Source organism: Anopheles funestus, chromosome 2RL (assembly GCF_943734845.2).
Source record: "Anopheles funestus chromosome 2RL, idAnoFuneDA-416_04, whole genome shotgun sequence".
NCBI classification, from domain to species: domain Eukaryota; kingdom Metazoa; phylum Arthropoda; class Insecta; order Diptera; family Culicidae; genus Anopheles; species Anopheles funestus.
Window position 1 is genome coordinate 10,785,001 of NC_064598.1, and position 22,056 is coordinate 10,807,056.

Sequence of the window (22,056 nt, forward strand, 5' to 3'; positions counted from 1 at the left end):
CATTAAAATTTATGCCTTCGGGTTTTAAATCTCGCAAAAGGGGAACAATAATTAGATTAGTGGATGAGCATTCGCTATCAAAGAGAAGCTGTGATTCGCATTAATATCGCACATTCATTGATAGAATTCGAATTTGAAAAATCGCATTTTGTAGTTTGTCTAGTCGAATAGTTCATCTACCCGATATTCAAGTTGGAATACACCAATTTTAGAGATACCAAGGTCTTGAATATTGAATAGACAAGATCGAAATGTCGCATTCGTAGAAGACGCGGTTAGAAACTATTAGAGAGGACCATCTCTTCAACTTCAAAACTTTACGACATAGTGAGATCTTCTGGAAATTCGGACAAAGCCAGGCGATGAGTTTACCTGAAGGTGATAACCTCCCTTTTTACAAGGCTCTGGAGATGCTTTGAGGCTCTGTGCTGAAAATTTAAGAGGCCAACTTCTGTAAGTCCCGGTCTACATCATAAGACCTACTTGAGCCTCTTAGACGTAGACGTAAGAGATAAATTGTCTGAAAATATTATGGCCTCATATTAGTGGAAGAACAATAATGAAGCCACTGAAATGAAGATCTACGAATAAAGCTCGTCATGCTAATCGAAGCGAAGTCTTAGTAGGTCCAAATTGAGAAAAAGTTAAGGCGTTGATTCACGCACCAAACAGACCTGGATAATGTGTTCATAAGACGACGTAAGACATCGTTTGATTTTGAGCGGTTCAGAGGACTACTACAGCTGATCGAAATCAATTCCAGCAATTATTATCACTAAATACGTTTCTTGCTTTTTCTATTTTCCTTACAACGCATTCCCAGGTGTAACCCAGGCGGATGTTGGCAAGGCCCTAGCGAACCTTAAGTTACCAGGCGTCGGTGCACTATCGCAGAGCACGATCTGCCGTTTCGAGAGCTTAACCCTGTCCCACAACAACATGATAGCACTGAAACCGATCCTACAGGCGTGGCTGGAGGAAGCCGAAGCCCAGGCCAAGAACAAGCGAAGGGACCCGGATGCACCGAGCGTACTTCCGGCGGGAGAGAAAAAAAGGTAGCGCCGGTTTCTGATTCCATCCATATTTTGCTGTGTTGTTGTATTGTTGCTGTGAGCCTGTTCTGTTTCCTGCTGTCGTTTGTTTAGATGTAGTGTCTGTATTTTGTATGCCACAAAAGAAATGCCTGCCTGTTTGATTATTCAGTTCAATTTGTTTCTTTCTTTTCTTGTTTCTCGTTTAATTTCAGTTTTTTTTGTTTCTGTTGTATTTTTTGGGAGTTTGTTTCCTTTCTTTTTTGTTTGATAATCATTTTAGATTGCATTCCATTTTCATTTCCATTATGTCGCCGCACCACTGCAACACTCTCGCCCAGGTGATGTCTGTCCCAATGCCTTGCTCTTGCTCACCGCGTGCACACATTATTTATTCTTTTAGAACGCCGTTGTTTTAATAAAAGTAATCTATATCGAGTCTTTTTTCAAGAAAAAGGACTTCCATTGCTGCACCGGAAAAGCGTTCCCTCGAAGCATACTTTGCCGTCCAACCGAGACCCTCGGGCGAGAAGATCGCAGCAATAGCGGAAAAGCTGGACCTGAAGAAGAATGTCGTCCGCGTCTGGTTCTGCAACCAGCGCCAGAAACAGAAACGCATGAAGTTTGCGGCCCAACACTGACCTTCGCAGGAAGCACAGCACGAGTTAGGGAATAGTGTGACTTTTACTAGTGGTAGCAACGTAGCTGGTTTTGGATATTAGTCTACTTAGGAGCGTTAGGAGGGCATTGTCCGGCTACAGCTGCCCGGACCGAAGCAATACCGGGGCCTGACAAATGATTGCAAAAAAAAAGCCGAAAAAAGGTATGCTGCAGGACGAGTGGCGGCAAAATTACGACACATAACATAGAACGGGAACCAATTGAAGCATAACAGTTAGCTCTAGGATTGTTGTACATATGGAAATAATGCATTTAAGATAGGCATCAATCAACCGCAGTAGTAGCAATAGCAGCAGCAGCCGCAGCAGCAGCAGCAAAGGAAGATGCAAACAGATTGCAATTGCAGTGAATTATTATTAGAGCGTTTCGTTTTCGACTCCTTCAGGATTGTGATTTTTCCTTTAAGTTGACGTAGATCTAAGCCTTCACCTTACGATACAAGTAAACGCAAAAGCAAGCAGCACCTAAACAGTGGAGACACGACCGTGAATCCCTAGCAGCAGGATAGCAATAAGATCAGTGCAGAGTAATGCTGTAAAACCCACCTCTTGGAATAGTGGGATTAGGTTTTTAGCTCCCTGGGGGACCAGGGAACCATTGACGACGAAGTGCAATATATGACGGATAGCAACTTTTATGTAATGCGAGATAGTAGAATATTTGCTGAAAAAGAAAAAAACACACAGTTGAAAAAGACAACAAACCTATAAACAAACAAAAAATCGCAGCATCTTAGTGCATACGAAGGAAATAAAGCAGAAAACTCATAACACACGAATACGAAAATGATGTAACAAAACGAAGAGCAGAGAAAAGCACACAGAAGAAAGATTGATTCTCTTGTGAATGATAAAGTAAGTCAAACTGGGACAAGAAAAAAAACAGCAACGACAACCAAGGGACACGAAAAAGCAAATGCAGTTATTACAGTGATTTTGGTTTGAAACTTTTCATTTGTAATTTGTGTGGTAGCGAAGTTGTACATAAATAAAAAAAGTAACACAAAACTAACGAAAAAAAACAATAAAATTGGAAAATGTAATTTTTATATACAAAAAGCATTAGAGAAGAACACAAAAAGGCAGAAATAAATCTGATAATAAATCATTCAACATAGAACAAATGCTTTGAATGAAAGTCTGGATCATGAGCAGAGTTGCTCGTTTGTTGTGGTTCGAACGTTATGGTTTTGTCTTGCATTTGTATCCTAGTTAAAGGTGCATTTTACGTATGTCCTATCCTACTATCAAACCTTTACAGTCGACGTAAATTTCCTTTGTGTATTGCAAAATTCGAGATTGCTTTTATTTTTGGAAATTGTTTCAATTGTTGTGTTTGAGTTTACCCTAAATAGCTTTCCAAGAATTTTGGACAACAAATATCACATATTTTGCAGATATTTGTATAACACTTGGATCTTTTTTTGGTTTCGTGAATAAAATCTACTAAAATCAACAAATAAAAACTGCCAATTCAAATATGAAAAAGCAGGTAGGCATATGTCAAACGAAGAAATGTCATTTAATTTTAGATAAGCGCAAGGCCACATCAAATCGCCTGGCAATCTAAAGTGAGATGACATTTTGTGGACGAATGCGAATCCGATCTAAAATCAAGTTTAAAAATAACGCTTAAAAATAATTATTGATGATTTACTAAATATAAAGCAGCAGAAATATGTGTAAAGTAGCTCTTAACTAAAGAATCTCTTTTTCCAGAGATCCTTATCAGAAACTAACTCGAAGTTACTGCAGTATTTATTTTGAAACACCAAACGAAAGAAGGCGAAACAAGGTAATAAAAAGTACAAAGAGAGGGAATAAATTTGTCTTTGCTAATGAAAATGAAAAAGAAAACACAATTAGCAAGTAAAAATGTAAAACAAAGCGTTGTGTCTAGTAACAGTAAATAAAAACTGGTTTGACAACCCTGCTTTCCACCTACAACTGTCAAATCCTGGATTGTGATGCAACCTTGCGTTGTGACAGGAAAAATTACAACCACACACCAAGAAGAGCAGGAACGAAAGTGCTTACAGCAGCAAAGCAGGAGTACGAGCTATTCATCAATCAAAAGTACACCTAATTACGTTAACTAGCGTGTACGGTTGCCACAAAAAAACGGGTGCAAAATGTTTCGCACGAAAGCGAAACCCGCACTGGTACGATTAATCGGTGCATCCGAACTCACCTGCCACTGCCCGTACTGCAGCTGTCAGTGAGTTGTGCCCCCGATATTAAGTAATCAAATAACATTTGACGTATCCAAAGTATGTGCCGATGGGAAGAAAATGTATTTTATTCCGCAAAACCATTTGTTTATGATCGATCGGCAATGGTAAAATAAGTGCTAGCGCGCGCGGTTGTGCATCGTTACGTGCCGTTAGTGTGTACGACGACGACATTCGACGATAGGAAAGGAAAGCCTTGTCGCGGCTCGAAAGATGGCTGTGCAATTAGACAACAGCGGAAAAGATGATTTGAAAACGCAATTTGCAACACGCGAAGGAGAGTACAGATTAATGACACTGTCGGAATACTCACGGCCCAATCGTGTCGGGTATCAGAACAATCAGAGCAGTCCCCAGGTGCGCGTGTCGATCGTGTCATTGCCATCGCCACCGCCCCCACCCATCGGCGGTGGTGGTCAGCTGGCCGGGGCAACCAACAGCACCAACAGCACCAACAGCAACAGCAATAGTATCACCCTGCCGAAGCAGCAATCCTTTTCGAATGGCCTGGAACACCAGACGGCGTCCGGATACAGTACACCGGTCGGGGGCGATCGGATATGTTTCAATTACGGCAAGGAACTGTACGTCTACTCGTACCGGGGAGCTAAAAAGGTAAAGTGTGCCTCCGTGCGCGTACATCTTTTGTGTGCTGGTACATGGGCACTCGGTTGCTACGATTAGTGCTGGCTGAATTGGTTGGTCAGCTGTAGGGAAAAGTTGCACAAGTAAGAGCAGCCCATGTCAAAATAGAGCAAACACGACAAAGTTAAACAAACAAACAAACAAAAAAACACACACGCTTATAGTCACATGCAGAGTTCACGCCTTTGTTTGCCAATTTTTGCACATACCACGAGGAAAAGTACGAAATCGTGACAAGCTCTAGGGGTGTATCCCCGTGAGAAAGCGCAACCCTCCATCGTAGATATTTTGTTTGTTGTTATTGCTATTCGCTCTTATCAAAAGATGTAAGATATGGATGACATAATGCACATTTTGCAATGGGCAGCTCCGTCGGCTGTGATCCTAAAGTTAGGGAATATTCCACCTGGGAAATCGATGTAACATGCAATGGAAAGTGTGTGTTATGCTTTAACATTCTGAAATTGCGTGTCCTTGAAAAGCCGGTCCATTATGTTTAATTTCAGAATGATTCTGCTAGCTATCCGGCAAGCTTTTTGATGAATGGAATTAATAAATTTTATCTTCACTTTCTTTACGTTTGTTTCACCGCAGGCAACGGACCTCAACAAGCCTATCGATAAGAAACTCTACAAAGGAACCTCGCCTAGCTGCCATGACTTCAATGCAACGGCGGCAACGTGCGAAGGTGCCCCGCTGCTGGTGGGCTTCAGTACCGGACAAATCCAGCTGGTCCATCCAGGCCGCCGGGAACAGGGAAAATTATTCAACGAAGAGGTAATATTACACATCCCCCTCGCTTTGTGTCGGCCACTCGTTTCTCTATCGGAAAACCCATTGTCTTCCTTCTTTCCAGAGAAATATCGACAAAACTAAAGTTACCTGCTTAAAGTGGATACCGGGATCTCAGAATCAGTTTTTGGTTTCGCACGCAAGTGGCTGTATATATCTGTATAACGACGAACTACCCTGTACACCGGCCACCCCGACCTACCAACCGTGCAAAGCCGGCGACGGGTACGTGGTGCTGGCCAGCAAATCGAAAGCAACGAAAAACCCGCTCTACAAATGGTGCTTCGGTCAGCACGAGAATGCAAGCATTAACGAGTTTTGCTTTTCGCCGTGCGGTCAACATTTGGCCGTCGTGTCGCAGGATGGCTTTCTGCGCATCTTCCACTACGAGCAGATGGAGCTGATCGGCATAGCGCGATCATACTTCGGTGGCTTTCTGTGTGTGTGCTGGAGCCCGGACGGCAAGTACGTGGTCGTCGGCGGTGAGGACGATCTGGTGACGGTGTTTTCGCTGCACGAGCAGCGTGTGGTTGCCCGGGGCCAGGGTCACCGGTCGTGGGTTTCGGTCGTCGCGTTCGATCCGTACACCACCTCGTACAGCAGCACGCTCGACGGTGACGATCTGTCCGATGAGGAAGTGTCGCTCAGTGAGCAGCGCAACAATCATCACCATCATCACGGTACCGGTAGCGGTTACTGTCTGCCGGACGGCGCGGCACACCCGGCAGCAAAGCAGGGCGGATCGGTGCCGTGCACCGACAAGCTGGCCGCCCAGAATCGGTTAGCCACCTGCTACCGGCTCGGTTCGGTTAGCCAAGATACTCAGATATGTCTGTGGGACATAACGGAGGATGTGCTGAGGCAATCGTTCGGTCGTGTCGTGAAATCGGCCAATCATACGGGCAAAAAGTAAGTAACCGCCTTATCTTGTATGTTGCAACAATATGCGAAGTGGAATTAATTGTTTCAACTGGCTTTTCCTTTCTCTCTCTCTCCCCCGTTCACAACATTTCATTTACACAGGGAAGTGATGGTAAACGGGCTGTCGAATGGGGAGAGTGAGTGTGCGGCAGGCGGAAAGTTGGATAAGTGTGGCCCCACCAAAGGCAACAAACCGACGGAGGATGTAGTTGATAATGCTAGCTTTAAACAACAGATAATCCCCCCTACATTAGGCGCAATTGGTAATAATAGTTTGTATAGCGGCAGCATCAAACCCACTAGCAGTAGTAGCACTTACGCTAATATGAATTGTGATGATAAAGCTAATAGCGACAGTAGCAGTGATAAGGAATCGGTCGATAGTAAAACTGTTAAGCGATCTGCGGCAGCAGCAGCAGCAGCATCGGCGGCAGCAACCAACAGCAGCAATCCTGGTGAGGCTGAAACGACGATCACCACCACCGCAACCGGCAGCAGCAGCACCAGCAGCGTCGTTGGTGGCGGCAAACTGTCCTCCGGTGGCAAAAAGTCCAAGGGCGGCAGTGGTGACAGTGGGCAGCAGCATTCCAGCAGCAGCACGTTTAACTCGATAACGCAGCGTTTGACGAGTTTAAGCTTCGGTAGCGGCGGCAGCGGTACGAGCAGTACCAGCAGTGGCAGCGGCAGCAGCTGTGATAAGAATGACGGTAAGCCGGGCAGCAAGGGGACGGCCGGCGGTGGCAGCAGCAACAGCAAGCGCAGCATCATGGCGCTCGGCAGCAAAAGTTTTAGCAGCAACAGCAATAGCAATAGTCTTAACAACAATCATCATGTTCTAAACAGCAGCATCATAAGTAATAACAACCAATCGGTGTCCGGTTCGCCATCGGGCGTCGGTGGTATGTCGAGCACGTTCACCTCGATCATGACGTCGTCCCTGACGAAGAGTAAAGGTTCGGGCGGCGGTGGTGCGATCGGGTCCGGCGGTTTCGCACCCTGCGGCCGGATCGTTTCGTCGTACGATCCGATGAAGCTGATCGGTACGCCCGCCTGTCCCCGCTTCGACGACTGTCCAGTATTAGAGCCACTGATCTGTAAAAAGATAGCCCACGAACGGTTGACGGCGCTGATCTTCCGCGAGGATTGCTTTCTGACCGCGTGCCAGGATGGGTTCGTGTACACGTGGGCCCGACCGGGCTTTGTTGTAAGTAACTCTTCATCCACGGCCATCTTACGGCCGGCAGTTCGGCCGACTGAGTTTTGAACGCGCCACCGGCTCGTGAGATGCCGCTTAGCTTCAAACGTTTGTTGTTCATTTTGTTTGTTTCTTTCTTTTTTCCCGTTTTATGTTTTTACCCTCTTCTCATCGTCATTTACCAACGCCGGACTTCATCACCTTCATCATCATCATCATCATCCAATGGGGGACAAAAATCAACGCATCCGCTGGTCAATCGACGCGCCAACCCTAATCGGTTCCCATGCAACCACCCCATTCTGGCGCCCCGGACGGTAGAATATTCCACAGCATTTATCTTCAACACCTTCGGCACCTCCAGGGGGAACGGTAGTGTAAATATTTTAAGTTAATATTGAATGTTCACAGAAAACAAACCTTCCCTTCGCTCCTAGCCATCCAAAAGTAAGGAAAATCCTATTACATGTTCTTTATGTTGCGGAATAAAAACAAGACACACATTTTAATATCCGTACGAGTAAGTAAAGAATAAGTACGTAACCTATCAAATGGAACCTGTTTCTTTTTCTTTCCTTTTCTTCCTCTACGACCAGTCTTAGGCGTACATTTGTGTGTGTTGTTGGTTATTTAATACTTTATCATTGTTTATAACAAATGTTTTAAAAAATCCTGCATCATTCGATCACTGCTATCCATGCGAGTTGGTGCCTTTTATACCCCTTTTCAATCGATTGTTTTGCAATCGTCGCAGCGCTTCCTGTCGCTTCTTTTCGATCAATGCCTTCAGCTCTTCCTGAGACATCGCAGGTTCGCCCGTGCCTAAAAATACACATAAAAAATAAGTCAGTCGATTCGGTATTTTGAAACGAATGGCAAATTTTTACCTTCACTAGCAGAGGTTGAACGTATTGTGTCTCTTTTATCGATATCATTCGGCGGAACCGGAACGGATAATGAAGCATAGCTGATACTATCAGCTTTCGGACGGTTCGCCGTTTGTTGAACGTTCGAACTTGATTCCTGCGAACTATCGCTAAGCTTTTCTTCAGCCATCAGTGATGCCTGTACCAGAAACCCATCCATGTCCGAATCATTCATCTCTATCGGAATAGTAAAATGGTGTGAGATTTCTTTTGCTCTCGGAACAGATTCCGGTTGTGGTTGCGGCGCTGGCGGCATTAATGGCCGTGGTGGTGGAGACGGTGGTTTGTTCATATTATGCTCCATTGTTTGACTTGCTTCAATCAACAAGAAATCCAGCTTCGAATCATCCAGCTCCGTCCCGGTTGGGGCGCTCCGTTTAACGGGAGTTTCAATTGCGTGTTCTTGGAAGATATCATCGTCACTGTCCTCACTTTTAGTGGTTGCTACGCTTTGCTTTATATCGCTTTCAACGAAAAACTCATCGATGTAACATGATTCATCAGGAAGCTCAGAATATTGAATCGGTTCAGATATGGCTGTGTTCAATTGTTCACTTGGAAGCTCGGATTGTTGGCTTGGTTCCGATACGGCTGTATTCAACTGTTCCGCCACATTCTCCTTTTCCATCAGCAGATTTAGCTTCGAGATGAACTTGTTAAATCCGGTCGGTTTTTTGGTCGGCGCAGTATCAGGTACATCGGAATATTTTGGCCTGAGTGGAGGTTTGTAGTAGTTGTTGGCCGCGGTGATCTTTAGTGGCTGCTGATCTCGCAGCCGCTGTGGGCTGTTCCATTCCCACGACACACCGTTGATGGCGTGAAACGAATTGTCCTGCGTTAACGATACCATGGGCGAATAGTCACTGCTTTGCGATGGGGACACTTCATAACTTTCATCATGCCTCTGCGAATCCGGGCTCTTCTTGTCCTTTGGGGTGCGTGTGGATGACCGTCGTGCATTCGGAGTTTTCACTACGGTGAGAACAGTGGATAAAGCACGATGTGTAAACAGCAGAAACAAACGTATACTCCGAACATAAACGCTCTCTCTCTTACCATTTTTATCCTTGTGTAGATCTTTCGATAAACTGAGTCTACTTTTACGGCTGCTCATTGTAGAAAATGTATCAGAAGAACGTAAAATAACATAACATTCCAGCTTTGGCTAATTGTTTTCAATTGCCCGCCGGTATAAATAGTTTGGTTTTAAGCGTCGAGTTTATTTCTTGAATTGAATTCGACAGTTGACATTGCTGAGACGAGCACTTCTCGTAGTGGTGGCCCGTTCGGAATCTATGGAGCGGATGGTTCTATGCAAAATAGTACTCTTTCAGTATTTCTATTATTTTTATCCTTGCTTTTCTATTGTAAATCTATTAAAACAGACTAAGTACAAGTACATAAAATATAAGAAAATTTTCTGCTCAATTTCTATCGTTTGAAAATCTGTTAACAATAAGAAACATCTTCACGGGGAAACAGCCACATAAGATCTTTGTCAGTGAAAAACTATAAACAAAACATTGCAAAATTGCTCCAATATTGAAAATATTTGCAGAATATTTATATCTTAATTCACATATTACATCAAATATTACGAGGATGGTTCGCTCAGTGTAGATGGACCTTTATCTATCCAGCTCATGACAGAACTTTATTATGACATATGTCAGCCAGCAAGTTAAAAACTGGCAAGTTGGCTTTTGGTTGGTAGTGGGCAAATCGTCGTTTTGTCGGGGATATTGTGTGTTTGCAACCATGAATTTCAACGCTCAAGCTGGTGCCGATGGTCGCGGTAGGTCACGATATTCAATAACAACCCTATCAAACGTTTTACACACAGTCCACTACTTGCAGCACATCGATCCGTATCGAAGAAGCCAAAACGAGTCAGTGATGTGAATGCTATTGGTTCCACCATCCCGTACCAACAGATGACATCACAAATCCCGACAAATCAGTACATGACCAATGATCCCAACAATTGTGAGTTAAACCAGCGCGGCAGCCTGAACATGAGCTGACCGATTCCTCTATATTCCATGTCCTCGCTATTACAGTGTACGGACAGCCGCAATATGCACCGCAACCGCAGCAACAATTCCCGATGGATCAGCAGCAGCCAAATTACTACATCCCTCAGCCACAACCACAACCGAACAGTTTACCCCGGCAACCTGGGCAGCCAGCTCCGGGCCCGGGCATGGCCGGTGGCCAATTTGCAATGTTTCAGCAACCCATCGTGCAAGATATGGCCATGCAATATGGTCAGAAACTGGCCGATCAGGGAAAGGAGATTGTCCACAGCCATATCGAGAAGTACTTGCCGATGTCCAAGCTGAAGTATTATTTCTCGGTGGACAATAGCTACGTCGTGAATAAGCTAAAAATCATTTTCTTCCCATTCATGCAAAAGGTAGGGAATATCCACGTCGGATGCAGGATGTCTGTGTGTGTGTTTATGGCGAATTAAACAAGATTTGTTTGCTTTTTAAACAGGACTGGGGAATGAAGTACGATCATGATAATCCGGTACAACCACGGTACGATATCAATGCGCCGGATCTTTATATTCCGTCAATGAGCTACATAACATACGTGGTCTTAGCGGGTATTGCATTGGGTAAGTGAGTTTCATTACTTTCGCCCCGAAATCCCCTCTTAATCCGCATCACTTTATCTGTAAATCAACCGTAGGTATGCAAAATCGATTTTCCTCGGAACAGTTGGGCATCCAGGCGTCGAGCGCTTTGGCATACAGCATTTTTGAAATCGTTATCTACACCCTGACGCTGTACATAGGAAACATATCAACGTCACTGAGCACGTTGGATTTGCTTGCGCTGACCGGTTACAAATATGCAGCGATCGTCGTGACCGTCGCCGGTACCATACTGTTGAAACGGATGGGTTACTATCTGGCACTGCTGTATTCCTCCGCCATGTTGGCACTGTTTCTGGTGAGTATCCGTAGCTTTAGTGCAAACAAAACAGCTTTCATTGCTAAAATTCTCCTTCGTTCCACGTGCAGCTGCGAACGATGAAGGCGAAGGTATTGTCCGGACAAGATCAAACGCAAAGCAACGTCGGATACGATCCGTACGGTGGACAGCAGCACACTGATCATAACGTAGGACGCAAACGTAAGCTCTATTTTCTGTTTCTCGTAACCGGACTACAGCCACTGCTGGCGTTCTGGCTTACGGTGCATTTGATAGTAAACGATACGGTGGTATAGAGTGCGTAAAAGCGATTAAGAGATACAACTCTGTACACACGTCTCTCACGATGAAACAGCCCTGTTTACTGTGGAACATTTAATGGAAATAAATGCGTAAGTCAATTTAGTTTTCTATGCTCATCGTAGCCAGGGGCACGTGTTGGCCCATGCCTTACGACAGATGTGTAAAATGTGCGAAGGAAAATATATTTTCAACTAATTTTAGCTTACTATCCAAACGTATGTATCGATGCTGATATCTTTTATCCTTTGCAAAGGAATTATAATTTTTATTTTGATCTTTTAAAACGCAAAACTTAAGTCCCCACTTATACGGCCCTTGTTAGATAATTGTAATGAATTTAATAAATTAACCTAAATTGCTTCTCGTTGAGAGCGTATAATCACAACTCGAAGAAGCTTTAAATTATACAACAAAAAACGAACCCGATAATAGGGACACAATACCTTAAAGACATCGTTTCAAGCCCTCGTGTGATCCCGCCCGGTGTGACTTTTATCGTCTTCGGTAGTGGAATTGTTTTTTTCTCCCGCTTCTTACCCTATATCTTAGCAATGTGCCTTTGTCAAGCAATGAAAAGCTCAGCTGTAATAAATGTATCCCTACCGAGAGTGCTCATAAATCACAACCCGCCACACCAAAAGGCCATCCAAAAAACACTCTGTACATTGACAATCGAGATAGCACGGTGGGACGTATTGTCACCAACCCGACGACCCAACCTTCATCCTTCATTGCCGGCCAGTAACAGGTATAACTCCATACGGAAATTGAAGTTCGCTTCACGGTGCGCGTGCGCCACACACAGGAGAAAACTTTTCCACAAGTCCATGAATTAGAAAAGCTGGTGGAGAGTCCACACGTCGATTCACGGACAAACGTTGCACAGTCAGTGTTCGGAGTGTTTCACAGCTTCCAGCGCATCCTTGTGAAAGCTTTTATAGTTGGGCCGTAATTTACGGTTTGCCCGCTTCAGGGCCGCGGTGCGTACGTCGGTGCGTAATTTAAGGTTGAGAAATTTGAAAGGTTGGAAAATACCATTTCCAACATATCGTTCGAATCGTGCCACCACACTTTACATCGGGGGATGGCTTAAAAGCCTTTTAATAAGAGTGAAAACCGCAGGAAGTGACGCACATCGGTACCATCCGGGGCACGGAGCGGAAGTAACAGCTGCCAAATGGGAAATGATTTGGTGCAATCGATAATAAACTTTGCGCCCGCAAACCAATAGTAAAGGTGGGAAAGTAGTAGTAGTAGTGTGTGATTGGTGTGTCGAGGCCTACTATTATTACGCTCATATGCTATAAGCGAGCGGGAGGAAACCGAACAAAGAACGCCGAATCCGCGAAACACAACAATACCAACCGTGGACGAAGGCAGGCACACAGATTGAAGGTAGCCCAACGAATTAAAAACCCTCCTCCAACTCCAGCACGCCATGTCCGTCAAGTTCGTCTGTTTGGTGGTGGCCCTGTTTGGGATTAGCTGTACGGCGGTAACGTTGGGCCACAGCAGCCGGGCCAGCCAGACGGCGGGGGGAGGCGATGTGTTTACCAGCTCCTTTCTGGTTCGGTTCAAACGCAGCCTGGACAAACAGTTGGTGCACGAAATAGCAGCACGGAATGGGTTCCAAAATTTGGGCGAGGTAAGCGAAGAAGGACGCAACGGTGCTTCTGCTTAACATTGGGATTAAAAGCTCATTGCTTTGTTGGTCGCTATAAAAAGCGCTTAGTGCAGCACAGAAGATTGTGCATTCAGTGGTACTTTAGCACGTAAAAAAGCAGTTCAATTTAACAAAACATATGGCGCTCGTGTAGCACACTTGTGAACGGGTGTATGTGTGTGTGCGTGTGTGGTTGATTGTGGCATTTTACTTTCAGCTTCCTGGCAGCAATGGCAAGGAGTTTCACTTCAAGCATACAACTCTACCACTGGTACGCACCAGGCGAAGCATCTCCCATACGCGAGTGCTTAAAAAGGAACCGCTGGTAAGTGTGTGCGTGTGTGTGTGTGTGTTTGGGGGTGGATGGGTTGATTGGGAGACCACATGTAGTGTTAAGAGAAACAGGGAAAAGGGTCACAGACGCAGCCGCAAAGTTCGGCTCGTGTATATTTATGTTGTTTTCCATTATCGTCCCCCCGAACCCCGCATTTCCGTTGCCATCACTTTCCCTCCCGTGTTAAATTTCCCCCCGCTCTCGTTCCCCGGTTCCATTTTATCCCCCATTTACCATGACGTTTTTCCCACGTACCGTATTTACGTCACACTGTCGCATGCTGTCGTTCGGCTTCTGCGTTTTTGTTGTTGGCTCGCCTGTGTCCTTCGAGATGAGCAGCACCCCCCAGTAGGCGATGTGGAGAAGACTTTTCCTGTTGCGAAGCGAACTATCCCTCTTTAAAGGCTGCCGGAAAACGTGAAAAAAGTTTTCTGTTGCCGATTACGATTTTGCTGTAAAGCTGTAATGGTTTGGACATTTCCGGTAATATGGTATTGTGCAATACCGGAGAACGCACCGGGACGAAATGTTGGGATAATTGGTCATGATCCTTACAAAGCTCCCCCCTAAGGGCAGAAGGGAAGATTTAATTTATTTTGGAAAATTACTACCCGTGGTGGTGGTGGTGGCGCGTGATATGGTAATAAATTTAATAATAATTTCTACTTGCAAATTTGCAAGCATTTTTTTTCTCGCTCGTAACTGCCCAGTTACGCACAGTAATACGCCAAACGATGGAATGTAATGCCTGGCACATGTGATCAGTCTCAACAACGTGCGCACCTTCTTCCCTGGCATAATTTGCACAACTAAGCGTAGGTTTTTCGAAAAAAAAAACACGACACACTAGGGAACCATTGTGGAATAGAGCAAATGGTGGAGGAAAAAAGTGCAGAAACCTGAGAACCTTCGATCCCTTTTCCTGTACAACGAAACGTGATTCCATCCCATCGTTTTCCAAGTTGGCATTTGGTTTGCGATACATTTCGCCTAGCATATGCAAAAAAGAAATCCTTTGATACCGTATTGAAAACTCTGCTTACCGGATACAAAACCGAGCGTAATTCTATTTCGAGTCTTCGAGCCACGAAATCACTTCCGTTCGGTGTGTTTCCAACGGTCCCCGTTCGCGATTGACGTGTATACGTAAATGGACGTTATCCTACTACAAGAGTGAGGGGAAAGAGGGAAAGCAAACAGATTGTATCAGGACGAGGAAACGTTAATTAGACTACTAGATGCGAACGAACCGTTGTTCATCAATGCCCAAAAGCACAATGTGTGATGGATCTTCACTACCTACGGGGAATGTGTGTTCCATTTTTGGCGCTGGATAAATTGCTAGCCAAAGCGATAACTCTCTAATCACTAGCAGCCGATCGATATGCAGATAAGTCCCCTAATCCTTAGGCTACTACCGTGCGTATGAAGCTGCTGATAGTATTATCTTTTTAATTATGAAATGTTCGGTACTCTGGAGCATTGGAAGGAAAAAGGACTATGTATTTTGGGATTTCGAAGTATATGGCGGATTGTAAAGAAAAACCACATCAGGGAAGACACCATAAGGAATGAAACGACATAAACGTTATGGGATAAATTCAATCAAAAGGCATCATAAACGTTGGACGTCTTTAAAGCCATCATATCATGGTTCATAAAATGGCATCGTAAAAGCATTTATGAAGAAGAATTGCTAAAAGCACGCTGATGGACGTCGAAAGTGAACTCCTCGTCCGTTGGTCGGTGAAAACATACAAAACAATTTAAAATACTTTGTGGGCGATTGGAATGAAGGATGGATCAATCAAAAGAATTTGCAAACTTAATCATTTTGGCCACAATTCCCGTTCTTATTTAATCTTTTCCTTTTGCTTGCTTGCTTGCAGATACACACGGCGGTACAGCAGCCAGGATTTAAGCGCGTCAAGCGTGGCTTCCGTCATGCGGTACCGCTAAACTACATTCCGGACAAGGCACCCGGGTACGGTGGGGAAAATGTACCGACCGATCCGTACTTTCCGTTTCAATGGTACTTGAAAAATACAGGGCAAAATGGCGGCAAAGCCAAACTCGATTTAAATGTACTAGCTGCGTGGGACCAAGGCATTACCGGGAAAAACATTACGACCGCCATCATGGACGACGGTAGGTTTTGGTCGGCCGTGGTTTTCATTTCACCAGACGGGACCATTTCTAAATGTACGTTTTTCTTGTTCGGTTTTTCTCTTTGTAGGCGTTGATTATATGCATGCGGATCTGAAGTTTAATTATGTGCGTAATTCATGAAGCAACCAGGCGGCAAGGCAGCGAGATCTGACTCTTCTTACATAATTTAAATGCAACTTTTCGTTTACTCTTTTGCAGAATGCCGAAGCGAGCTACGATTTCAGCAGTAACGATCCGTTCCCATATCCTCGCTATACGGACGATTGGTTCAATAGGTGTGTGTGTGGGATTTGGTTTTTGGGGGATATTGATGGCACTGGAGTTTAATTAATCTTCCCGCCCTTGTAGCCATGGTACGAGATGTGCTGGTGAGGTGGCCGCAGCCCGGGACAACGGTATTTGCGGTGTTGGTGTGGCGTACGATTCGAAAATAGCCGGTATACGGATGCTGGATCAACCGTACATGACCGATCTGATTGAGGCGAACTCGATGGGTCACGAACCGCACAAGATACACATCTACAGCGCATCCTGGGGACCGACAGACGATGGGAAAACGGTCGACGGTCCACGGAACGCAACAATGCGCGCGATCGTACAGGGTGTGAATGAGGGCCGCAATGGGTTGGGCAACATTTACGTGTGGGCGTCCGGTGATGGCGGCGAGGAGGACGATTGTAACTGTGACGGGTATGCGGCATCGATGTGGACCATTTCGATCAACAGTGCGATCAATGATGGACAGAATGCGCACTACGACGAAAGCTGTAGTTCCACGCTGGCCAGCACGTTCAGCAATGGTGCGAAAGATCCAAACACCGGTGTGGTAAGTGGAGGAATGCGATGGAGAGTTCGTGTTTTCGTGTTACCCTGGTAATTTTTCTCTTTGTTTTTAAGGCCACTACGGATCTTTACGGCAAATGTACAACAACACATTCGGGTACGAGTGCTGCGGCACCGGAAGCGGCAGGAGTTTTCGCACTAGCACTGGAAGCGAAGTGAGTATCTTGAGTATGTTCTTGAGACGTGCTTATTTCCGTTTCTTATCTGTTTTTATCTCTTATCGCTTAGTCCATCATTGTCCTGGCGCGATATGCAACATCTTACCGTGCTGACGTCGAAGCGGAATTCACTGTTTGATGCCAAGAATCGATTCCATTGGACGATGAACGGTGTCGGATTGGAGTTTAACCATCTGTTCGGATTCGGTGTGCTGGATGCCGGTGCTATGGTAGCGTTGGCGAAGAAATGGAGAACAGTTCCGCCCCGATATCACTGCGAGGCTGGTGCAATCACACAGATACAGTAAGCCGCAGGTTGCCATGGTGGCAGAGTTAAAAGTAACGTCATTTCCCTTTTCCCAGTCGGATACCTTCGTCGGGTTCGCTGTATCTGCCAATCAAAACGAACGCATGCAAAGGAACCGACACTGAAGTACGCTACCTGGAACACGTACAGGCCGTTATTACCGCGAACGCTAGCAGACGCGGAGATTTGGAACTTTTCCTAACGTCTCCAATGGGCACAAGGTAATTTGGGGGTGGCGTACGGATCTCAAAGAGAAATTTACTCAAACTTTCACCTATTTAGATCGATGATACTAAGCAAACGGGCCAATGATGATGACCGTCGGGATGGTTTTACAAAATGGCCTTTCATGACGACACACACCTGGGGCGAATATCCACAAGGAACTTGGATGCTGGAGGTAGGTTTCGGAGTTCGAGAACTGTTATTCTAAAACACTAAACTAATGTGTCGCTTACTTTTTCAGGCCACATTCAACTCACAGGAAAGTCGTACCGGATGGATCAAAGAGTTTTCGCTCGTACTGCACGGCACCAAGGATCCACCGTACCAGACTCTGTCACCGGCATCGCCACACTCCAAGTTGGCTATTGTAAAGAAAGCTCATGAGGATAAGGACGGCAATTAAAAAAATGTAACCTTCTACCGTCTGCATTACAAACAAAAAAAAAGGAAAATGCATACCAACACGAACACGTAACCGCACACGTACACACAGGCAGACACAGACATATATACAAACATAAACAGTACAGCAGCACATTCTACAAAATACGCACCAATGGTGTCCAGGATGGCAACATTGCGCATATATAGATCTATATATATATTTATACATATGGATGTTTGTAGTATTTATGTTCATGGGGGTAGCTGAGAGGAATATCTTACCTATAGAGCAGCTTTCCAACATCTAATCAATGAACGCACGAACAACACAAGATAAACACCTATCAGTCTTCTGCTTAGCGGAAGTTAAGTGAACTGGCGCTGGAAAAATATAACTCAATACGTTTCTTCGAACACAGGTAGCCGCGTGGTCTGATCTACAGGTGTGGCAGGGATGAGCAGGAGAGAGTCGCTAGTGTGCAGGGAAGCCAAAAAACAAGCGTGTCTAGCGGGGCACTGGTTCTGATTGTTGTCTATTTATATGTAGGAGACGAAACAAACAAAGCACCCGTTATTTCTATGAAGATTCTAATGGTTCCGTTCGGTTCGTTTATCCATCCGTTAGTCCGTATCAACTCCATCATTCGTCCTCTAAGCGTATTAATTTGTATATAGACATATAAAATACAATGCAACTATATTTACTGAACCGTTTCACAAATGATTTTCAAAGTGCTATTGTTACCGGTCGGGCAAGAGTGCAAACTTGGTAAATATACATATACTGTCCTCAAATCAGCAGCAGCAGCAGCAACAACAACCACAGTAGCAGCAACGATGGAGCAGTAGTAGTATCACCAAAACACAGTAAGAACAATAACATCGTCAGCAGCTAAAATCATTATGTGAACCAATAAATTTCATCTTTGATAATATAAATAAAGGAATGCATTTGAACACCTAGTGCCATCGAGATGTAATTGGAGCTTTGAAGAGGAAGGAATCGTTGTCATGTAGTTCATATTGAATTATGTTATTGATTAATATTTTATGGTATAATGCCAATCTGGCGGAATAGAAACTATTATTTTCGTCCACGTGGTCGTTTGAAATGTCGACTATTTACAACGGTCAATTTGAACATCCGACAAATGTCAAACATGCGCTATATTGAAAATAACTCAGAAAAGGTACCTCGCTTATCCATCGATCAAGTCGTTTGTAAACCATTTTGACATGTTATTATTGTACCGGCGAGAGTTCCAAAACACATTGCAACGAAATGGTAAAAACACCTCAAACAATGGCCAATTCGCTTAATTTACGGCGAATGATATGTGAAACGAATGTGCTATCCCGTTCCGATTGTTCGGCAGCATTATCACAAGGTATGTTTGTTGTACGACGATAGAAATAAGTGTTTTAACATTCGGTTTCGGGGTTTCCTTTCCAGGTGCCACACAGGTAATGGTAGCTGCGAATGGTCCCGCCGAAATCAAGCTAAGAAATGCTGAATCGGAAAATTGTCATCTCGAGGTGCAGTACCGATCGAATGCCGGACTAGAGGACATACAGCACCGCCTAATGGAAAGTCTTATCAAGCGATCGTTCGTGCGTGCTGTATCAACACCCGCATTCTGTCGCAGCGCTGTTTACATTTACGTTCAGGAGATGACCGACAAGGGTGGAGTGAGTAATGAACAGAAATATTCTAGATCGTGTGAGAAATAATCATCATCATCATCACTTACTTTTAGCTACTGGCTTGTTCCATAAACGCAACCTGTTTGGCTCTGTTAACGAGTGGAATCGAGCTGAACTTTACGGTAGCAGCCGTACACTGCATAATGACCGAGGACGGTGTAATGATACTTGATCCCGACCAGAAGCAAATGAAGCAACCACATACCTCATTTACGTTTGTGTTCGACAGCATCACTAAGAATACGGTCACATCGTACGTGTACGGTAGTTTTACCATTGAAGAATACGAGAAGGTGGTGAGTGTATGCAGAGAAACTGTGGATAAGATCTTTGACTTCTATCGGAAGGTTTCACAAAACATTACAAAAGTTGTTACAGACGATAGTTAATATATCTGGTACGATAATTAGGAATATTGTTTCACTACTTATCAAATCCGACATGTTAGTTTGCCGTAATGATACAGGTAGTATGAAGAGGTTCCATTTTATCCTATTCTTACAGTCGTTCTTCGTCACCACCAGTCTAGAATTCGTGGTTGTACAGAATAAAAAATAGTAATTAATGCCAACCATTTAAACTACCAAGAAAATCATCAATATAGTACACTTTTCAGTTTTCAAGGAAGAACTCAAATTGTGCGTTTTTTTTCGGATATGATCAATATGCCTTGCAATGTTGGACAGTTATTATTAATTTACTTTATTTTCAATAAGTTACCTTTTTTGTTTTGTATACAATTTTATACTTTATCTACAATTTTATTACAATCATTACACAAATTGTTTCTGTTCCATTCTTTAAATAATAGCTCGTTCGCCTCGACCACGACGAAGAACGCGCGCTTCGGCGCTTCCATTGATTTTACCCTTCACACAAAGACTGCCGTCGTCGATCCAATGTACAGAGTTGACACTTAAAAATACCTGCGTAACGACTGTACGTTCGTGCGTATGTTTGTTGCATGTCCTGTGTCCTGTGTGTGTATGTGTATTTGTGAAAGTGATCCTTTCACTAATCTACTATGCCACTTAGCCTAAGTGTGTAAGAGTGGGATCGTGGTTCTGCTGCGGGTTTTCGGTCCTATGCATTACAATGTGATTATTACCAGGTTTTTAAACAACGCAGGTTAGAGCAACGTAGTTAAGGGACATGGGGGACTTTCAATGCAAACTTTCCCACCACACCATACGAGAGATGTACGTTGCGTGGTTGGTTTACAACAGTGTCCGGGCACCTAAAGCTTGAAGCCCTTTGTCCTATCGTAATGAATGAGCACTCCGGTACGTGCTTCTCAAGTTATCCCTTCCCAAGTGTCTACCAGTTGCCTGCGTGTTGTATATCGTTTCTGCATCTATGAGATCAGATTAATAGTTCGATTTATTTTATCTGTACTCCGTACTCTGTCTGCGCTTGTTTCACCCTTTTTTTTCGCGCCTAGAGAAGATATGTAATGAAATTAAAATTCGCACCATTCGCCACTGCACTTGTGCACAGGCACAGGCTTTTCTGCACACGTACATTACATATACATACATACTTATAGCTGTATTGTAGCTCCTTTACACGCTCAAAACACTCTATGTCCCTGTTTCTTAAGCCTTTTCACTATAGTTTATGGGAGAACCACATCTACATTAGTTCCCTTCGCTGGTTGAGTGTCCACGATGCAAACACCTCTTAGCTAACAAATCCGTTTTATTCCTTATTATGTGTTTGCACCATAACCAAGGTTTTTCTTTTACCTTAATTCTTCCTCCAACGACTGAAAGAAAAGGATAATACAATGTCCATCGTTGGGGTACACCGAACGCCACGGTTAGGTTTAAAAATTGCGTGACGCTATTATTGCTTTCGAGTTGAAAATAGATAGCTTGTTCCATTTCATCTTGTGTGTGTGTGTGTATGTTTTTTTTATGTATCTACTTTCTCAATTTACTACCCCCTGTTTGTCCCATTCATTGTTTTTTTTCTACTTCCATTCATTTCTATCCTTTTTTGTGTTCTTTTCTGTTTGTGTGGGTTTGCTTATTTGCTTTTCTAACTTGTTTTGTTATTTCTTGATTTAGCAAAACTATAGAAAAAAAAACATTCATATTCTCTAAAGCCTTGACAGTAGTAGGTTCGGTAGCTATAGACGTAGTAGAAGTTTTGTGAGTTTTATGTTTTTTTTTTTGTGTTTTTGTTTTACTTCTTTTTATGCACATACATCCAATACACTAGAATTTTTGCACAAATCTTAGCTTGCTTAGTAATTAAGTTCTTTTCCATCCCTTTTTCATTCCCTATACAGATTGCACAGCAGTCAGCTTTTGTGAAATTGGTTGTTTGTTGGTTTAACAGTTTTCCCTTAACTTTAACTCTTTATATCATCGTATTACAAGCTCTCGGTTTTGCTTGCTCAAGTGTTAGGGATGTTTGGTAGAGTGTTTTAGATCAAAATTTCGTATGCTTACTGTTTTCCTTTCCTACTTTACCTTACTTTACACATTGAAGCGATGGATTGTGTTTTGCTGTATTTCCATTTTTGTTTTTCATTATCCACTAACGGGTTTTATGTCCCTTACATACATGGATGATGGTCTGGGGATGGGTGCAATAGC

General features: G+C 43.9%; 7 protein-coding genes across 11 annotated transcripts in view; 6 read left to right on the forward strand and 1 right to left on the reverse strand.

The window, feature by feature from the left end:
• LOC125765956 (inhibitory POU protein) overlaps positions 1-2,741 on the forward strand; it is a 44,188-nt gene extending 41,447 nt beyond the window's left edge. For 3 of the 4 annotated variants that reach the window (XM_049431513.1, XM_049431516.1, XM_049431514.1), the window contains 2 exons: positions 824-1,055; positions 1,483-2,741. In XM_049431513.1, the coding sequence (XP_049287470.1) occupies positions 824-1,055; positions 1,483-1,672 (422 nt within the window). In that variant the 3' untranslated portion in view covers positions 1,673-2,741. The remainder of the gene's footprint in view (positions 1-823; positions 1,056-1,482) is intronic. The other variant, XM_049431515.1, reaches the window with a different exon arrangement.
• LOC125765928 (nucleolar protein 58) overlaps positions 1-22,056 on the forward strand; it is a 135,725-nt gene that overhangs the window by 49,590 nt on the left and 64,079 nt on the right. The gene's annotated exons all lie outside the window — the stretch shown is intronic.
• LOC125765910 (WD repeat-containing protein 20) lies at positions 3,614-8,047 on the forward strand. Of its 2 annotated transcripts, none has more exons than XM_049431440.1 (5): positions 3,614-4,557; positions 5,182-5,364; positions 5,444-6,288; positions 6,403-7,504; positions 7,829-8,047. In XM_049431440.1, the coding sequence occupies exons 1-5, from the start codon at positions 4,156-4,158 to the stop codon at positions 7,874-7,876; spliced, it is 2,580 nt and encodes an 859-aa protein (XP_049287397.1). In that variant the 5' UTR covers positions 3,614-4,155; the 3' UTR covers positions 7,877-8,047. The 2 variants fall into 2 exon arrangements, with proteins under 2 accessions (XP_049287397.1, XP_049287396.1); XM_049431439.1 differs by having other exon boundaries at positions 3,618-4,557; positions 7,817-8,047.
• On the reverse strand, positions 8,105-9,643 carry LOC125765952 (uncharacterized). The gene is made up of 3 exons (XM_049431502.1): positions 9,478-9,643; positions 8,383-9,393; positions 8,105-8,317 (listed from the first exon to the last, which is right to left on the reverse strand). Exons 1-3 carry the CDS (start codon positions 9,533-9,535, stop codon positions 8,187-8,189), a joined length of 1,200 nt encoding a protein of 399 aa, XP_049287459.1. The 5' UTR covers positions 9,536-9,643; the 3' UTR covers positions 8,105-8,186.
• Positions 10,078-11,787, forward strand: LOC125765950 (protein YIF1B). Its single transcript, XM_049431500.1, has 6 exons — positions 10,078-10,216; positions 10,279-10,407; positions 10,482-10,837; positions 10,921-11,044; positions 11,119-11,381; positions 11,453-11,787. Exons 1-6 carry the CDS (start codon positions 10,081-10,083, stop codon positions 11,657-11,659), a joined length of 1,215 nt encoding a protein of 404 aa, XP_049287457.1. The 5' UTR covers positions 10,078-10,080; the 3' UTR covers positions 11,660-11,787.
• LOC125765923 (neuroendocrine convertase 2) lies at positions 12,547-18,712 on the forward strand. The gene is made up of 11 exons (XM_049431457.1): positions 12,547-13,311; positions 13,547-13,654; positions 15,553-15,811; positions 15,900-15,937; positions 16,031-16,107; positions 16,181-16,658; positions 16,730-16,830; positions 16,904-17,137; positions 17,197-17,361; positions 17,423-17,540; positions 17,607-18,712. The coding sequence occupies exons 1-11, from the start codon at positions 13,105-13,107 to the stop codon at positions 17,766-17,768; spliced, it is 1,947 nt and encodes a 648-aa protein (XP_049287414.1). The 5' UTR covers positions 12,547-13,104; the 3' UTR covers positions 17,769-18,712.
• LOC125765985 (exosome complex component RRP46) lies at positions 18,931-19,866 on the forward strand. The gene is made up of 3 exons (XM_049431560.1): positions 18,931-19,137; positions 19,203-19,438; positions 19,507-19,866. Exons 1-3 carry the CDS (start codon positions 19,032-19,034, stop codon positions 19,840-19,842), a joined length of 678 nt encoding a protein of 225 aa, XP_049287517.1. The 5' UTR covers positions 18,931-19,031; the 3' UTR covers positions 19,843-19,866.

Bases quoted from the DNA above. Each gene is read 5' to 3' on its own strand.
- LOC125765923 (XM_049431457.1), top strand. From the start codon at position 13,105: ATGTCCGTCAAGTTCGTCTGTTTGGTGGTGGCCCTGTTTGGGATTAGC. The intron at 16,108-16,180 runs GTGTGTGTGTGG...CCGCCCTTGTAG, and splicing joins ACGGACGATTGGTTCAATAG to CCATGGTACGAGATGTGCTG. The intron at 16,659-16,729 runs GTAAGTGGAGGA...TTTGTTTTTAAG, and splicing joins AAGATCCAAACACCGGTGTG to GCCACTACGGATCTTTACGG.
- LOC125765952 (XM_049431502.1), bottom strand. From the start codon at position 9,535: ATGAGCAGCCGTAAAAGTAGACTCAGTTTATCGAAAGATCTACACAAG. The intron at 9,394-9,477 runs GTAAGAGAGAGA...TTCTCACCGTAG, and splicing joins TCTACACAAGGATAAAAATG to TGAAAACTCCGAATGCACGA. The intron at 8,318-8,382 runs GTAAAAATTTGC...GTGTATTTTTAG, and splicing joins TTCAACCTCTGCTAGTGAAG to GCACGGGCGAACCTGCGATG.
- LOC125765910 (XM_049431439.1), top strand. From the start codon at position 4,156: ATGGCTGTGCAATTAGACAACAGCGGAAAAGATGATTTGAAAACGCAA. The intron at 4,558-5,181 runs GTAAAGTGTGCC...GTTTCACCGCAG, and splicing joins CGTACCGGGGAGCTAAAAAG to GCAACGGACCTCAACAAGCC. The intron at 7,505-7,816 runs GTAAGTAACTCT...CCCGGACGGTAG, and splicing joins GGGCCCGACCGGGCTTTGTT to AATATTCCACAGCATTTATC.
- LOC125765950 (XM_049431500.1), top strand. From the start codon at position 10,081: ATGACATATGTCAGCCAGCAAGTTAAAAACTGGCAAGTTGGCTTTTGG. The intron at 10,217-10,278 runs GTAGGTCACGAT...CACTACTTGCAG, and splicing joins AGCTGGTGCCGATGGTCGCG to CACATCGATCCGTATCGAAG. The intron at 10,838-10,920 runs GTAGGGAATATC...CTTTTTAAACAG, and splicing joins TCTTCCCATTCATGCAAAAG to GACTGGGGAATGAAGTACGA.
- LOC125765985 (XM_049431560.1), top strand. From the start codon at position 19,032: ATGGTAAAAACACCTCAAACAATGGCCAATTCGCTTAATTTACGGCGA. The intron at 19,138-19,202 runs GTATGTTTGTTG...TTTCCTTTCCAG, and splicing joins TTCGGCAGCATTATCACAAG to GTGCCACACAGGTAATGGTA. The intron at 19,439-19,506 runs GTGAGTAATGAA...ACTTACTTTTAG, and splicing joins AGATGACCGACAAGGGTGGA to CTACTGGCTTGTTCCATAAA.